General features: G+C 42.3%; 1 protein-coding gene across 1 annotated transcript in view; it reads right to left on the bottom strand.

The window, feature by feature from the left end:
* Positions 1-445: 445 nt before the first annotated feature.
* The window catches only part of ARIH2 (ariadne RBR E3 ubiquitin protein ligase 2), a 52,915-nt gene continuing 34,209 nt past the window's right edge, over positions 446-19,151 (bottom strand). Inside the window, exons 8-15 of the mRNA XM_040358933.1 lie at positions 17,977-18,094; positions 15,249-15,299; positions 14,312-14,333; positions 12,961-13,112; positions 11,167-11,310; positions 7,912-7,980; positions 5,101-5,184; positions 446-964 (exon numbers count right to left, since the gene is read on the bottom strand). Coding sequence (XP_040214867.1) covers positions 893-964; positions 5,101-5,184; positions 7,912-7,980; positions 11,167-11,310; positions 12,961-13,112; positions 14,312-14,333; positions 15,249-15,299; positions 17,977-18,094 — 712 coding nt within the window. The 3' untranslated portion in view covers positions 446-892. The remainder of the gene's footprint in view (positions 965-5,100; positions 5,185-7,911; positions 7,981-11,166; positions 11,311-12,960; positions 13,113-14,311; positions 14,334-15,248; positions 15,300-17,976; positions 18,095-19,151) is intronic.

Here is a 19,151-nt window from a genome sequence, read left to right on the forward strand (position 1 = left end):
TACTATAAAGGGCCAATTTATTTTATTTTTTTAACCCCATTATGTTACTGGCCGATTAAATCGATTATGAAAATTGTAATCGATTATTTGTCGATTAGTTGTTTCGGCCCTAGATTTCAGGAACCAAAATATATCTCCTCCTTCGTCTTCCAAATACTTAATGTAAAGATAAATTGTAAAACACACAGCAGGATGACACTAGCAGTCGTCCTTATTATCCTTTTTTTTTTTTTTAAGCACAATAACAAAAAACTCCCGAAAAATGTAAGGATTTTAAAAAGTGTTTTTGTTTTTTTTTTTGTAATTCTAGGATTTTTTTTTTCTGTATAATTGTACAACAGTTCAAAATGACAGTTTGCATAATAATCTAATTCTATTAACAGCCATTCAAAAAATTGAACTACTTTTTTCCCAACACTTGCCATCCGGAACAAAATGAAGAAAAAAAAAAAACAATTTGATCGACCCTTTCATTGCCCGAGTGATCCCAGCAGCAAGCTAGCAGGGGCAAAGAAAGGGTTAACTTTAAAGGGAGGGATAAAAAAAAAAAAAAAAAAACACCAAAAAAAAAAAAAAGAAGAAGAAAGAAGAGCAGGGGCAGGAAAGAATAGAGGTAAGAAGAGAACACCTGTCAAAAGGATGTGTTTTTTGTTGGTTATTCTGGCAGTAGTCTGAGTTTGGGAGTCGGAAGAAAAAAAAAAGAAGAATTGGGGGGGGGGGGGGGGAAAAAAAAAAATAAAACAACAAGACTAGGTTTGGTACAGCGAGCAGGGTAAGGAGGTGGATTTTCTTCACATTCCTCAAAGCTACTTGTGTTTCTTTGCAGCATCAATTTTCCGTCACTCCACCACATGCTCAAGCTTTTCATGGACAAAAATCAGGCTTCTGATGCTTATGTGTCATGAAAGTCCTTTAGCAAAGTTCTTCTGCGCTGCTCAGCTATATGCATCTGGTTCTCCAGGTCCTGGGGTGGGGGGGAAGAGGAGAGAGAGAGTGATGAGTGATGGTTCACTGTTAAACCACTGCAGATACACTATATTACCAAAAGTATTGGGACGCCTGCCTTTACACGCACATGAACTTTAACCACTTAACCCCCAGACCATATTGCTGGTCCAGAGCACTTTTTGCGATTCGGCACTGCGTCACATTAACTGACAATGGTGCGGTCGTGCGACGTGGCTCCCAAACAAAATTGGCGTCCTTTTTTTTCCACAAATAGAGCTTTCTTTTGGTGGTATTTGATCACCTCTGCGGTTTTTTTTTTTGCGCTATAAACAAAAATAGAGCGACAATTTTGAAAAAAATTCAATATTTTTTACTTTTTGCTATAATAAATATCCCCCAAAAATATATATATATAAAAAAAAAAATTCTCCTCAGTTTATGGCGATACGTATTCTTCTACCTATTTTTGGTAAAAATAAAAAATCGTAAAAAGCGTTTATCGGTTGGTTTGTGCAAAATTTATAGCGTTTACACAATAGGGGATAGTTTTATTGCATTTTTATTAATTGTTTTTTTTTTTTTACTACTAATGGCGGCGATCAGCGATTTTTTTCGTGACTGCGACATTATGGCAGACACTTCGTACAATTTTGACACATTTTTGGGACCATTGTCATTTTCACAGAAAAAAAAATAGGATTTTTGTACTCACCGTAAAATCCATTTCTCTGAGTTCATAGACAGACACAGCCTTCATTGACATTAGGGTTATGCTTCTTCCTACCAGGAGAGCTCCTGGTAGGAAGAAGCATAACCCTAATGTCAATGAAGGCTGTGTCCATCCATGAACGAAAGAGAAAAATGCATTTAAAATGCATTGTTTACTGTGAAAATGACAATTTCAATTTGGGAGTTAACCGCAAGGGGGCGCTGATGGGGTTATGTGTGACCTCATCTGTGTTTCTAACTGTAGGGGGGTGTGGCTGTAGGTGTGACGTCATCGATTGTGTTTCCCTATAAAAGGGAAGACCCGATTGATTACTGCGCCACAGCGAAGAACGGGGAAGCTGTGTTTACACACAGCTCTCAACGCTCTTCAGCTCTGGGGACCGATCGCGGGACTCCAGCGGCGATCGGGTCCGCGGTCACGGAGCTTCGGACTGGGTCGCGCACCCGCGACCCACGGCTGGGCACTTAAAGAGGACGTACAGGACCGTGCTTGTGCCCAGCCGTGCCATTCTGCCGAAGTATATGTGCAGGAGGCGTTCCTTAAGTGGTTAATGGCGTCTTAGTCCGTAGGGTTCACTATGGAGTTGGCCCACCCTTTGCAGCTATAACAGCTTCAACTCTTCTGGGAAGGCCGTCCACAAGGTTTAGGAGTGTGTCTATGGGAATGTTTAACCATTCTTCCAGAAGCGCATTTGTGAGGTCAGGCACTGATGTTGAACGAGAAGAGAAGACCAGGCTCTCGTCCAACATCACACTTTCCACCTCACCCAATCACAGAAAGCTTTGCATTTATTTAGAAAATGTAAAGCATTCTCTGAATAGCAGCTGTGCCGAGTGGCTGACCTCCTGTTGTCACAACGCAGCAGGACAGCCGCTCGGCATGACACCTGGAAGTGGAGGTCACTGGAGTAGTGGCGTCTGCATAATTTCCAGCTTCCAGGGGAATCTGCCAGGTATGATATAAATTATTACATTGGTCCAAGGAGGACCAGAGTAACCATGTATATTTTTGACAGACTCTGCTTGCTCAGCGGGGGATCGATACGTTTGATCTCCACTGAGCAGGTGGATGACAGGTCTGTCTCCGCTCACTGTGCAGAGACGGACCGGTCAGAGCTCCACACTCCTCTATGGGGAGATCCGATCCGCTAGACTAGGTGCTCAACCTGTGACCCTCCAGCTGTTGCGGAACTACAAGTACCATCATGCCTCTGCCTTTGGGAGACATGCTTGTAACTGTCAGCAGCTAGCAATGCCTCATGGGAATTGCAGTTCTGCAACAGCTGGAGGGCCACAGGTTGAGCACCCATACACTACTAGAGGGGTGGAAAATAGGACCTCCATCCGTCTGGATTTGGTGGACAGGATCTGATCAATTACCGGCGGTGTCAGCGGATGTCACCGCTGACATCCATCACTCCATAGAGGTGAAAGGAGCATCCAATCAGGTATGCCTAAAAAACAGACAGGCGGACCTGTTTGGACAGCATGTGAAAGTGGCTTTAGAGTTTACTTTTTCCTGCCACAATTTCTAACGATAAGGCCCTCTTCAGTGTGCCAGGGGAGCCCTCCAGCTTACGGTGTCATGAACTCACCTCTTCATGACACTGTACTGATGCAATCAGGAGAGGTTCAGTTCTGCGGGACGGTAGGGGTATACCTTATTTACCATAACAGAAAAGTCAAGATCCTATTAGGAGTGTTTCTAAAGAGCTCCCATAGCACTGAAAGGAGGGTTTTTTAAGTTTAGGTACATACCTGTAGAATCAGTAAATGATGCCTTCATATATCTGCAGGGAGCATAGCCTGGATGCTAAGGGAAGCACTGCACTCCTGTCCATCTGACCTAGTGTAGACTTGAAAATTGCCACAGCCCATACGTTTCCACAAAAACCACGCCCCCAACATGTTTCACTTCGCCCACCGGAGCTTAATGTCCCTATGAATGAACTCCGGTGGAGTGAAACATGTCAGGGGCCATGGCTTTGGTGGAAACTTATGGGCCGAGGCAATTTTCAGCCTTCACTAGGTCAGCTGGATAGGAGTGCTGCGCTTCTTTGATTTTGTGTCACTTAAGATGAGCGCATTTGGTGGCCTGCGCCTTTCTTCCTGGTGGCTGCAGGAGTTCAGCTTCCCTAGCTTGTGCGGTATTCATGGTCTAGCACATGGGTGCTCAAATAGTTGCCCTCCAGCTGTTGCGGAACTACAAGTCCCATGAGGCATTGCAAGGATGACAGTTACAAGCATGGCTCCCAAGGGCAGGGACATGATGGGACTTGTAGTACTGCAACAGCTGCGGGGCCACAGGTTGAGCACCCATGGTCTAACACTAAGGTCTTAGATGCCAAGGGCTTGAGTATTTCACCGACACCAGGCCATATCATTCTTTTGTTGGTAACCTGAGAATTCCTTTTGTTAACCGGTTTGTAACATACAAGAGACACTCCCAAACACACCTAATGCAAGCTTCTTCTTGCCACACACCTGACACACACCCACCACACTATATGAAAGGCTGTCTGTATTCTAGCTACTGTGGATACAGAAAATTCAGATTGGGGGCCCAATCACATGTGTGCATTGCTGCAAGGCACGTGTTCACGCACATTTCTGCAAGGCACGTGCCCTCTGTGCAATGCATTGCAAGTCATTGTGACTGTCACTCCCGTCTCCAAGCACATTGTTCAACCCACCGTGGCACACTCTGATGCAAATACTGTGCGCTGTGGTGTGCTGCATTGCACAAATGGGGTCATGTCAATTTTTTCATTCTTTGTGGTGCAGAGGCAGCCTATTCATAGAGCGTGAATGGGCAATAAAAAGAGAAACTGAGTGATCTTTCAGACTGTATTAAAGTGATTGCAAAAGTTTGATTTTTTTTTGGGGGGATATTTATTATAGCAAAAAGTAAAAAATTGTTTTTTTTTTCAAAATTGTCGCTCTACTTTTGTTTATAGCGCAAAAAATAAAAACCGCACAGGTGATCAAATGCCACCAAAAGAAAGCTCCATTTGTGGGAAAAAAAAGGGCCTTGGCAGGGCCTGTAGCTTATGCATGCATTTGCAAATGTGTGCACACTAAACCCCTGTTTTTAAACGAATATTCTCAGACAGGTCAGCAAGTCGAGCTTTAAAATTTCTTTGCTTTGACATGCGTCATCCTTCCAGTGCAAAGACCAGTTATAGGTGGGGGCAATGGCCACTTGTTTGTAAGGGACACACATCTGTTATACCTGAAACTGGACTATAAGCTGGGGCTGCCCTCCGTAAATAACCAGCTGAATAAAAAGGGGATTCTAACCGCTTGTTACTAAATCGATAAGGCCATGAAAATGTATAATAAAAGTTGTGATACTTCATTATATTATATATATATATTTTTTTTTTATAAAAAAAAATATAAAAGCTGTAACTTGGTACTTACCCCTCTATCATAACTGTCTGCTCTCTCCACTTTCCATGAAAGGTTTTCAATCTCCGCCTCTAGTTGTGCCTGCTGATACTCAAACTACAAAAGAAATTACATGGCGTTAGGAAGACAGCGCTGACTGTATTATGAAACGTGAATTGTGTCTGCAATAGAGAAAACGTGCCAAGACACAGCAAGGACGATCAGAAGCGATGTATTACTGTCTGCAGTGACAAGAAATATAAATAAAAAAGGTGTGAATAACCTCTAAGCAAATCATTACAGTAACATCTGCAATCTATCAGTTCATCTGACATTTGCTACATCACGGAGAATGCCGTCTATCCAATCACAAGAGATCACTGACATCACTATGAGAGCGCAGCCTATACATTAAATAGTGATCAGTGACATCACAATGAGAACGCACCATATCCAATCACTGGAGATGAGTGACATCACCAAGGATATAAACCAACAAGAGATCAGTGACAACTAGAAAATGCATTTCCTGCAGAAAATGCGTGGGAATGCTGAATAGCCTATATGCGAAAACCTAACTGGATGAATAGCTTAAATCCACGAGAAAAAGTTGAAGTGAGAATCAACATTCCCACTAATTAGCATATTTTTTAAAGTAATTACCTTTTGCAGGAGCTGCCCCATCAAATTTCTCCCATCATATTACCACCATCAAATTTCTCCCATCATATTACCACCATCAAATTTTTCCCATCATATTACCACCATCAAATTTCTCCCATCATATTACCACCATCAAATTTCTCCCATTATATTACCACCATCAAATTTCTCCCATTATATTACCACCATCAAATTTCTCCCATCAAAAAGTGCCCCCATAAAAAAGTGCCCCCATCCAGGGGCAGACTGACCATTGAGGCACCATCAGGGTTGCCAGGCTCATTAAAACCAGGGACAGTATGTAAAAATCTGTGTTTTTTTACATCTTTCCCTGATATGTACGAAACCGACATGCTTTTGATGTGAAAATCCTGAGAATTTTAGCTGCCCCGCCTCTGCACTACCTCCTGGCATGGTGGCCATCTGTAAGCCCGGGGGGCCCCATAATCTTCTATTGCCCGGGGGCCCCATGAGTTGTCATTTCGCCCCTGCCCCCATCCTATTGTCCCATCTAAAACTGTCACATGCTTTCATTGACTTCAATGTTAAAAAAAAAAAAAAGTGTTAAAAAGCGTAATATTTTAAAAAGTATAAATAGTAGAAAAAAAGTTGGAAGAAGTCGTCCCATCATTAGCTGAGAGAGCTGAAAATTTTAAAAAAGTTGAATGGTTTTAATAGCTGAAAGTATGCAGAAGTTACACAGAGCCAAAAAACGAAAGGAATAACATTTTAATTAAAATTAAAGATAAAAAAAAAAAAAAAAAAAGAGAATAGTGGGACTGCTGAGGCATTCCCACTAAATATAAAACAGTTTTGCATTTTTTTTTTAATCTGTCTTTAATTTTTTTTAACAAAAAATTAAAACCGCAGACGTGATCAAATGCCACCAAAAGAAAGTTCTATCTGTGGGAAAAAAAAAAAAAGTAATTTGGGTACAGCGTTGTATGACCGCGCAATTATCATTCAAAGAGTGAAAGCTAAAAGCTGAAAATTGGTCTGGGCGGGAGGGGGGTTTAAGTGCCAATAAGCAAGTGGTTAAGAAAAATAGTCTTATTTCTGAGTCACCAAGAGATTTAAAACACAACAAATGATGATTTAGCAAAAAAATAATAAAAATAAAATAAAAATAATAACTGACAATTTTTGTTTAAAGGAAAAAGCCTGACAGGTTCTAATAATCCCCCTCCACTCCCTCCAACACTAAAAATAAACAGGATTGCCTTTATTTATAATGTAACAAATGGGGGAGAAATGGGGGGGGGGGGGGACTATTGGTTTGGCAGTTAAGGGTTATAATTTTAAAAAAAAATATACAATTTTGTAGTGAAAGGGTTAAACAGAAATAATTTGGGTGTAATAGAGAGAAAATAAAAGAAAACGATGTTATCATAAGAATAGAGATCTTTATTTCAGCCATGGGACTGAAAGGGTTAAATCTCATTCACAATAACATCTTAAAAGGAGCCGTGCCCCTATTAGATCCGTATACTAATCCTACAAACTGAATTCACAAAGTTCAAAAATAAGGACGCGGCTCCTTTAAGAAAAATTGGCAGTTATTTTTTTTGCCGAGTCATCATGAGATTAAAAAAAAAAAGAGTCTTTGTGATGTCATTATTGTGCTCTTAACCAAACGGTCATAACGGAACACATGTGCGGCGTTATGGCAGTTGAAGATTAAACAGAGGTCAAGATGGATACAAGTAGAAATGTTTTTGTTTATAGAGCACAGGCACTAGGATGCAGCTTTTTATGTAACAGAGGGGATTAACAGATCAGGGATAGGGAGAGATGACAGGTGGGGAGGGTGAAGGGGGAGGAGACACAGGGAGAGCTGCAGATAGTAGCGTATGATGGACACGTACAGGGAGGGTGAGGAGACACAGGGAGAGCTGCAGATAGTAGCTTATGATGGAGACATGGCAATGGAGGGTAAGGGGGGAGGAGGAGACACAGGGAGAGCTGCAGATAGCAACGTATGATGGAGACACGGTACTGACTCCGATATCGGAACTCTGCAGCCCTGATACATGGGAGTCAGTGCATATCCTAGAAATCAGACATCTCTGGGGTGATGCAGCCTATCCATATCCTAGAGTTCAGTGGCATTACAGTCAAACATACTAAAAACACACACAATTGCCCTTTTTATTTTACGATATGACAGATCCTTATACTTACAAGCTTCTTTCTGGGGCCTGACTCCATGTAGTAAGCATAGGGATATGTGTATTGCAGAGTGTATCGGCACTGAGAAGCAAAAAAGAAAAAAAATGTCAGTTGCAAGTCCTTCTTCTGATCTTCAATATTAAACACAGATTCCTGTACTCATCTATCTTACAAACCCACATTGGTTTAAAATGAGCATTCCACACAATACGGGTCTTTTATTTTCAGGCAGAGAATAGCGAGATAGAGACGAACTTTAAGCAAGCAGCCCGCTATAGTTATGAAATGTTTTGCAGAGTAAAGCCTCATACACACGATCCAACTTTATGGCCATCATTGTCTGATGAACGTGTTGTGTCGGATAATCCGAACGTGCGTTTGCTCCATCAGACAATTGTTGGGTGTTCATGCTCACCAACTGTTGGGCAATAAATCTGTTACGCTGGTTTATCCGATGGTTAGGGTTGCCACCTCATCCCTTTAAAACAGAACACATATTAATTACACATGTTATGTGGCTGATTAATGTGGTAATTAAACTCACTTGTTGCCTTATCTGCATTCAATTAGCCCCAGAACCTGTGTAATTCATATGTGTTCTGTTTTAAAGGGATGAGGTGGCAACCCTACCGATGGTGTGTACGCAAGTTAGTCCAACTAAAATCCGACGCACAAACACGCATGCACAGAACCAATGTTAAACATCAGCCAACAATAGCAGAAGTTGCCCAAAGGGTGGCGGTAAAGAGCCTCCAAAAAAATAAAAAAATAAAAAATAAAAAAACTCATGTGGTTTGGTGAATGTTGGCTAAAAAAGTTCTGTCGTGTGTATGCAGAACAAGTTCACGGCCAACGCCCTTTGGACCAAAATCCATGGAAAAGTTGGTTGGAAGTCCAATCGTGTGTATGAAGTTTAACATTTATTTATACATTTCAGCCATTCTTTGGATCCAGGCACCAGTGTCACAGCATCACCAGGTGGTCAGTGAACCCATTTTTCTCTACTGAAACTAAGCAGCCTGTCCTGCTCCAGAACACACCTCCACCTGCTGATTTACCAATGATAGGGCATTGATAAGGAAGCAGCACACCTATGAAGTCATTCCGGTACTCGCTTAAGCAAGTTTACAGTGGCTGTACACCTGCGGCTTTCTAAGTACCTGAAGAGTGACAGCATCTCATAGGATGCCTTCACCTATTGCCCAACACCTTCCCACCCTGCTCAGTTGATTTAAAAATTCAAACTTTTAACAAGCCAGGGTGGTTCTTGTAGGGTCACACACTGCTCAAATTTCAGCCGATTTAGGCCCCTTTCACGCTTGTGCAACCTGAAAGTCGCGTGATTTTGCCACGACTTGAAGCAATGCCTGTGTAGTGTTGAGGTCTAGGGACCTCAAGTCGCCTCAAAGTCGGACAAAAGTAGTGCAGGGACTATTTTGATGTTGCACAGATATGAATGGTACTCATTGAAAATAATGGCGTATGACTTGTCCTGCGACTTTGCAGTCCTAAGTGGCAGGACAAGCCACACAAGTGTGAAAGGGGCCTTAGCAGGAATTGGCCAAAATTGAATCCACCAGAGGCCAGTCTAAGCTGTTCACTACAATGGCATGAGAAGCAGGGTGGACTGATAGAGGCCGAAACAATCAGGGCTCTTTATCCTCCTCTACAACCTAAATTACACGCCCTGATTTCACTCAATGCGTTCAGCAATAAAAATCTGGATTGATGCAATAAAATGCATATAATCACAGAAGTTACTTGCACTCATTTTGCAAATATTACTAAATCAGCACATCTGCAATATATCTTGTTACCAAGAGAGGTCAGTGTTACACATATAGAAACTATTATATAGGCCAGGGATATGCAATTAGCAGAACCTCCAGATGTTGCAAAACTACAAGTTCCATCATGCCCATGGGTGTCATGCTTGTGGCTGTCAGTTTGCTATGCCTCATGGGACTTGTAGTTTTGCAACAGCTGGAGGTCCGCTAATTGCATATCCCCGATATAGGGCATAGATAATAAAAAAATAAAAAAACAAAAACACAAAGAACAAACAAAACGCATACATACATAAAAAATGTGTATGATCTGAACGTGTTAACACTAAGACCCGGTTCACACAGGGGCGGCACGACTTTGGGTGCGACTCGGCAAGGCGATCTCAAGACGACTTCAGAGAAGACTTGCAAAATGACTTCTGTATTGAAGTCAATGCAAGTCGCCCCAAAGTCGTACAGGAAGCTTTTTCTAAGTTGGAGTGACTTGACTGACTCCTATTAGAACGGTTCCATTAAATAGAGCGGAGCGCGACGCGTCAGGCGGCTGGGTCACCTGACGAGTCGCCCCCTGTGTGAACCGGCTCTTATACATATATTATCCCTTGCAAAGATCAAAATACTCCCCTCGACAATGACTTCATCTGCTTATTTTTTTTTTCTCTCCAGAAGACCAGAGCCATCTTCATTTAGGAGTTAGCAGCTATTCTCTGGACTGAGATGCCACCTCAGAGATGACACAATATTTTAAATCCTGGTCACAGGTAAAGGATTGCCGCTAAAAATAGGTTACCTAGAGGGGGTGGAGGTTCACAACAGGCAGTATTGTCCAAAACAGAAAAAGAACATAAGACAAGTGCGTACGTGATGTGGGCAAACATCTTATGCGTTTCACACCGTGGATTGGTGCTTAATCAAAGCTACAGTACAGTTTTTTTGGATTTTAAACTACGAACAAAGGTGTTGTATTGGTGTGCGGCCGTCGAGGACTATTCTTTTGCTCCCTGATCTCATGCAGAGCCTTGCACTTGTGTGCCTCACTAGGGAGTGTATTCTATGCAACTTCTGTCTGAGAGCGGAAACCTTCTCTCCGGGAAGGCGCTGTGAACATTCACAGCGTCTCCCCGCAGGGTGTAGCCCCAAGGGAGGGGGGCAAGCACGCAGACTAACCCCCATTCGAAACGGCTCGGATGATGGGGGCAAGCTTACTGAGGAGGAACAGGAAGTGAGGAATTCAGACAAAGAAAAAAAACATTTAGAAGGGAACTCGAAGGAAATGGCAAGTAAACCAACAATGCACAAGCTTAAAGGAACCTATTTAGAAAATAAAAAACGAACCTTTACAGCCCCTTTAACATAGATTTTAACCTACATTCTAGAAATTCTGTTACATTTAACAGAACGTCCCATTAGCAGTTCAGTAGGATTTCGAGAAGGAAAGTTAAATGTCAGATGAAAAGGCCAGTTCTATTTCCCAACTTACCTTTGCCAGCAGCTTGGCAGCATTTTGTAAGTACTGCCAGTCAATCCAGGTGCCGAGGTTGTTCATGACCCGCTCCTGGATCTTTTCTTGGATTTGCTGGTAGGTCTGGGCTTCCAGCTGCAGACTTTTATTGTGATTCTCCCACTGACAAAAAATAAATAAAATTATAATCATTTTTTATTTCAGGTACAGTAAAACCTTGCGAGCATAATTTGTTCCTGAAACATGTTTGTAATCCAAAGCACTTGTATATCAAAGCATTTTTTTACACGGTATATAAGAGAAGAGAGGCGCCTCTAAGTGTAGCAATAAGTTGCCAAATGTTGTACCTTCATTAAATGTAACCATATTTCTACACTTAGAGGCTCCGCTCTTCTTTTTTTATACCCTCTTGTGACATGACGCTACTCTTATATCAAGACATCGCTTGTATATCAAGGCAAAATCTATTAAAACATTTTGCTTGTTTTGCAAAACGCTCTCAAACCAAGTTACTCTCAAACCAAGGTTTTACTGTACTTGTATAGTGCTGTCAAATTACGCAGATTATATATCTATCTATATCACACATTCACATCAGTCCATGCCCTCATGGAGATTACAATCTACAGTCCCTAACATTCATACACACACATACTAGGGGCCAATTTAGACAGGAGTCAATTAACAACCTACCAGCATTTCTTGTGTGGTAGGAAACCCACGCAGGCACAGGGAGAACATGCAAACTCCAGGCAGGTAGTGCAATGGTTGGGAGTTGAACCAACGACCCCAGTGCTGTAAGGTGGAAGTGCTAACCACGAATGCAAAGCATGTAGTATACAGATACAAAATGGAGTGAGGTCCTGTCATGTGCTGCATGTCGATCTCAAGTCAATCATTTATACAAAAGGACTTGGCCAATAGCTAAAAAGGGAAAATAGTGTCACAACTCAATTTAAATGCTACAACCAGCTTTCTCCATGCATGCAATATGCAAGGGGTCAACCGCAGTAGTAGTTAGAAGAGATTTTAATAATAATAATAATGTTTACACTTATATAGCGCCAATTACAGCGTTGCCGCTGTGCCGCTGTGTCTAAGCGCTGATAATGGTTGTCATTATTACCCAACTCAATGGTACTCATTTTACCGACCTCGGAAGGATGAAAGGCTGAGTGGACCCCGCCGGGATCGAACCTGCAACCCTTGGGACACAGGCAATCACAGACTGCTGCAAAGGAGCATTAGCCCCCTGCGCTATCTTACCAGCTTTTGACCAATCAGGCATAATTAGTCACAGCCAGGATTGGTTGAAGGGCAGGGACCACCAGAGAGAATAGAGCTCTAGAAAGAGCTTTTAATCACTTATACATTTTGGAGAAAATGGTGTCACCCCAGCTGTGTAGGCATCACAGTAGTGGTTGAACAGAATTATAAATCATTTGGCAGATAAGGCAGTTTAAATGTGTATTTAGCCACTTGAAGTCCTGCTTTAGGTACTTGCAATTTAAAATTGTGTGACGAAACTACTAAAACCCACTAGTTTGATTTTGCACTTACTCGAGCAAGGATGAGCTCCGGCATGATCGCACGCACCACCTGCAGAGCCCGCCAGGAAGTAGTCACTGCGCTGCGCTAATCACAGGCAGTGAGACATTTCCCAATCTCTGCAGCTGCGCATCGGGACAATGTCTCACTGCCTGTGATTAGCGCAGCCCTGGTGGGCTCTGCACGTGGGGTGTGCGAACACGCTGGACCTCATCCTTACTTATGAGCAATCTAACACAAAAGTGGTCTCAGGCCTTCTCTTACCCTCTCGAAGTAGAAGAGATATTTCTTGAGGGCCTCTCTAGCCTGGGCCTGCTGACTCTGGTTTACAATATCGGGATTCTCTTTGTACCGGCTGCATTCATAATACTCGCTGCCGTGTGTTTTCCAGTCGCCAAGGCACATCCAGCAAAAGTCTGAAAACACAAAGTAAAGTTACACTTACATTTTCCAAATAAAACACCAAACATTTTGTTTTATGAAAAAAAAAAAAAAAAAAATAAGTGCTTTAAAAGAGTGTCCAATGACACATTTTGAAGGAAGTGTAAACGAGACCCAAGTGTTCAGACATACATTCACTGTGTGTGTGTGTATATATATATATATATATATATATATATATATATATATATATATATATATATATATATATATATATATATATGTGTGTGTATGTGTATATATATATATATATATATATATATATATATATATATATATATATATATATATATATATATATATATATATATATATATATATATATATATATATATATATATATGTTTGCACCAATGTATTTCTTTTCACCATTGTTCTTATTAATTGTCCCCTTTCACTTAAAACGAGAAATGTTTTGTTTTTTTGCTATTCATACTTACCTCAGTGGATGGAGGATCAGGCTGATGCTGCCACTGTCCCCCGGCGTCTGTGCACCGAGAACCGAGCCACCGAACACCGCCGATGGCTCGGTTCTCACTCCTCCCCGAGCAGAGCCATGCTGACTGTCAATCATGGCATGGCTCTGCATGGCTTCTGCTCTACTTCTCAGTGCTCATTGGAGCCCCGAGCAGTGGAGGGGCGGCCAGCAGCTCGCTGAGATGCTGAGACTGCCATCAATCAGGGCAGCTGGCGGATACCGACTTGGAAGTCGTGATGACGCACTGCCCCGACTGATGGCAGTGATGTCAGCGGAGAGCAGACTTCAGACCGATCTCCGCTGAAAACGGGTCACAGGAGTGAAAAACAAATTGCACTCCTGTGACCCAGAGGAGAAGCCCAGCCTAAAAAGCTCAGGCTGGACTACTGAAAAAAAAAAGAAAAAAAAGAAGGATGTTTAGAAGTTAGATGTTTTTTTTCTTTTTGGTCAGGAACCCACGTGACTGCACTTTTCACCCCTTTTTTGCCAGCTGTAATACAACGTCTTCTGCATAATTTGCAATAATTATGTAACGAGAGAGAAAACTTTCACTCTGCCTATGTAGGGTATAGTGAGCATGCCTCCTGACAGCCCCCCACCTCCAGCACGTTCTACTCACCCATCTGCACCTCCTTACTAGACCTTAATAGCCCCCCTGAACTCATAAGTAAAAGAAATATCAGTTAAGATGCTTACCATGCTTGCATTTCGAACATTGCTGTAAGAAACAAAACACACAAATAATTTTTTAAGTACTCTTACTACAAAGGCGAGTTGGTTCTAAATACAGATGAAAAACGTATGAAAGCATGCTGGGTGTTCAAAGTACATCTAAAAGACAATTTATTACTTCTTTTATACAATAGGGAAAGGTTAAAACTCAGTCATTTTCTTTGCCATGTTTCTCCCAATTGGAAGATTTCCTATCATGTCCTTTAGGTACAACAGGAAGTGGGATGTAATCTCTTAAAACCGATGAACAGCTAACACAAGAACAAGTGTCACTAGAAAGTTTCCAATTTATAATCTTGCTCCAGTAAAAACTCAAAGCGAGGGTCCAATCAAAAGGGGAACTTCCGCTTGTTTGTACCCTTCCCTTCTCCACGGCCACATTTGGCACTTTTTAGGGGATGATCTGAGCTGGAAGTATTCCTCCCCTGAAGTCTTCTGGGACACATCACAGGTCCCAGAACACTACCGGAATAAATCACAAGGCGCAGTGTGACTCACACATGTGCAGTAGGAAATCGGCTGTGAAGCTTGTTTCCCTTACTAGAGATTCCAGCATCTGTACCCAAAGCCGATTGAAGAATTGGCTCGGGTGAGGACATCGCGCTGGATCCCTGGACAGGCAAGTCTCCTTATAAGTCAGCAGCTACAGTATTTGTATTTGGTGGTTTTTACCCCTTTGTCGGTTGCGAGCGGGGGTAAAACCGCCCCCTGCTAGCGGCCAAATAGCGGTAAATCGCCGCTAAAAATATTGGCGCTTTACCACTGACGCCGCCCCCGCCCCAGTGTGAAATGGGCCTAAGTAGCTGATAAATAAAACCTTGTCACGCAAATATCTAAAAATTACAACAGAATGTCAAATCATTAACATGATGAATCCTTGCTTTAGATTATATATACTCACCATGTGATTGCACCCTCCATTTTTTTCAATACAAATATTGCACTTGGGACACTGGCAGTGGAACAGAAAAAAGAGAAATAAATAAATACACATCACTGAGAACACTTTAAGACACTGTACAAGAAAGACCTTCTATTGCTTTTAAGGTTAAGCCCAACACCAAGGTCAACAAACACACCCCCCACCCCCCCCAGAGTATATATTTTTTTAATATACTTTTTTCTGAACTCTTGACAGAGCCTATGCTGGCAATGTGATGTCATAAAACTGCATTTGTTTTATTATATACACACTAACTAGGGCTCTTTCTTTTAAAAGACACATGTGATGACCGCACATACACACTGTACCATATTCTTTTAATAGGTGGGAAGCAAAAAAAATGACATTACATTGTCAAGATGCAAGAGATGCGTCTGTAATGACCTGATGTGGACACAGATCTCTGACATTGCTAACAGCTGTTGGAAATACCATCCTCTCAGCTACGTGTTATGTCTGCTCAACAGTGCCAAGCCCGACGTATCTAAAGTGCGGGAAGGTAAGAACTATTCCTATAGCCATGGAATCTTAGAGACGACTTACACTGCAGCAGATGTGAAGATATGAGCTAAAAGCGACCAGACTCCATCATTTTTCTAGTTAAACATTAACTTGGTTGCCAACTCCATTGAACTAAATTAAGTAGAAACCCCTCCTCCCCACCCCCTTTTGGATGGAAATGGGGTGGTCGGTAATCCAGCAGTGTCAGGCAGGGCTGACGACACAGCTTGGAATTTTAATGCAGCAGAAACATTGTTGTCAGCGGATTCCAAAAAATGTTAAGTGGATCTAAAAGGCTTTTTTACCGTCATGCATGGTAAAAAAAAATAAAAATAAAACACACACATACACAGCCCCCCCCCCCTCATACTTACCTAAGCCATATCACGAACCAGCGATGTGCATGAGTGCCTCGGCTCTCCAGGGACTCTTCCTTTTTGCTGGCTAAAACGTGCCATTGGCTCCCACTGCTGTCAATCACTGAGCCAATCAGGAGAGAGAGAGGGCGGGGTCAAGCCGCAGCCGTGTGTGAATGGACACTCCCAGCAGCAGCTTGGAAGTTAACCTGCTTGAATGCTCCCACTGCAAGCTGCTTGGTCTGGGGGCACTCTGCAGGGGGCCAGAAGCACCAAGGGACCCGAGAAGAGGATAATCGGGATTACACAGAGTAATTATAACATGTAATCAGTCCCCGCAGCTATTTTTTGTACCCCCCCCGTTTAGAATGTAAGCAAGCAGGGCCCTCCTGTACCTTCTGTATTGTAATTGTTCTGTCCCCCCCTCTACATTGTAAAGCATAAACTGTTGGCACTATATTAATCATGTATAATAACAATAATAATGTTTGTTATTTTAAAATTAGAGAGATTCTATGATCACTTTTAGGCTCCAGTCACACCTGGGCCTTTTGGGACCGTTGCAGAATTGCTGCCCGCATGTTCAAGTGCCAACATTTTCAATGGCACCTAACATGAGGTGCGGTTTTGCTGCAATCTACTGCGATACAATTGGGGCAAATCGCATTGCGTGAAGCTTGGTCGCCCCAAAAAAAAAAAAAAAATAAGATTTTGGGCGACAAGCTTAACGCAATGTGATTGCCGCGCGCCAATCGCGAGCAATGAAAATAGTGGCACCTGAACCTGCAGTTTGCCATTATAGTACATTTTGAGATTGTGGGCAGACTCGCAGTGATTCTGCAGCAATCCCAAAACACCCAGCCTAAGAGTTCACCGGATTTCTGACAGACCACGTGTTTTTCTGCCCTTGCAGTACTAAAACAAAGGGTATGTGTATGTGCTAAAGATGTACTAAATATGCTTTCCTTACTTTGCACAGACATACATACTCAAGTCCAGAACCAGCCAAAAGCAGAATGGGGAAGGTTTAGGACCCTTGTCAGGTTAGAGTGGTCAGTAGGTGATAATACACCCTACTTCCTGTCCATGTGATATGATACCAGAGCAGGAAGTGAGGGGAAGTGGTCTTTACTTCCTGTACATGTGATATGATACCATAACAGGAAGGAAATGGGCCATGAATAAAAACCTGACAGAGGTTCTATACCAGGGATATGCAATTAGCGGACCTCCAGCTGTTGCAAAACTCCCATCATGCCTCTGCATGTCATGCTTGTAGCTGGCAGAGTCTTGCTATGCCTCATGGGACTTGTAGTTCTGCAACAGCTGGAGGTCTGCTAATTGCATATTCCTTTTCTATACTTTCCCCAAAGAGAAATGCGAGGGCTGCTAATGCTGACATCCTTTTAAAAATGGCAGCTCCCTGGCTGTTACTTTGACCCAATATATTTATTACTTTCTAAATCGCTCACCGAAAGTCCTTATCTACATACCTGACCCAGGTCAAATCACTGCGGCCAGGCAAAATAGGATTTTTGTACTCACCGTAAAATCCATTTCTCTGAGTTCATACACGGACACAGCCTTCTTTGACATTAGGGTTATGCTTCTTCCTACCAGGAGAACTCTCCTGGTAGGAAGAAGCATAACCCTAATGTCAAAGAAGGCTGTGTCCGTGTATGAACGGAAGAGAAATAGCATTTTCAGTAGCGGTCACCAATAGCAACATCAAAGCACTAGGTATATTAGTCACGATGACCAATCACTGTCCCAGCCTGAAAGCACCACAAAAACATATCAACTGTCTAAAATCTCCCAACAGGTCTTACATCTTTAGTGTGAGCACTGATGTAGTTCGCAGTTTCTGAGTCGTCCGCACACTTTGTCAGCCATTTCCGGATAGTGGCGCAATCTGTGGGAGCGTGATACATTTGGCGGCAGCGAAAGCTGAAAAAGAACAAAAAAACACTGATGGGTTTAGGTTTAGTTGAGTCACTGCGTTGGTGAAATAAATGATTCCATAAATAAGTGCCCCATTAATAACCAGTATATGATTCACAGCTATACTTAAAAATTAATTATACATTGTGATATTATTGTGAAATTTAACTCTAAAAACAGCCGATAGGGTTTTTATGACAAAATAGATCATATTGGTCCCTTCTGTCATAAATGCTTCTCAGCGTTAGTGTACAGCGATACATGTGCAGCCTAGCGTACAATTACAGCACCGCCTCCATGTTGTGATGACTTGACTCCTATGCACAATGGGGGGGGGGGGTGTGCCGGGTCGGGGGGGATTGGGGAGTGGCGTCATTGTGGCATGGCTTTTGAAATGGCAAAACCCTCAAGTAAGACCTGTAGAAGGTGGAAGCACCTGTGACAGCGGAGGGTGCAGATGGAGAAATGTTTGACAGGCAAGTCTGCCTGCAGTCACTATATCTGGTCTCCCACAGTACACAGAACATGTAAATGCATTTATTTTAGTAAATATAAACTGCTAAATACTTTTTCTCATCAGCAGTATATAGCAGTCTTGTGACTTCTATCGGTGTCTGGTTAAAGCTTGCAGGATTAGTTTAAAATCTTCTGACTGTTCTATGAGGCTGCCTGACCCTCTCTCTCTGGACAGTGCCGATTGGTCCTGTGCTAATCACATGCACCCTCCCCAAAAAAAAACGCTCTAGCAAGGCACACTAAAAACTGAGCATGTGCAGAGTGCCCCCAAAGCTCTGTACTATCAAGAGATGAATTGGAGACAGTAAAAGAGGAGGATCAGAGTAGACAGGATTAAACAGCTTATTTACACAATGCAGAGGATTTACCACTTCCACAGCGAGTAAAACAAGCATACTTTACTGCATATACAGACTGATTTTACTGTTGTGGGTTTAGTAACACAACAAAAAATTGGATTTTAATTCCACTTTAGGCTCTGTTCACACTAGTGCAACTTTCATGCGACTTTACACTCTCTGGCACAAAGCTGAATCAAAGTAGTGCA

The sequence above is a fragment of the Rana temporaria genome, chromosome 7 (assembly GCF_905171775.1).
Source record: "Rana temporaria chromosome 7, aRanTem1.1, whole genome shotgun sequence".
Classification (NCBI taxonomy): domain Eukaryota; kingdom Metazoa; phylum Chordata; class Amphibia; order Anura; family Ranidae; genus Rana; species Rana temporaria.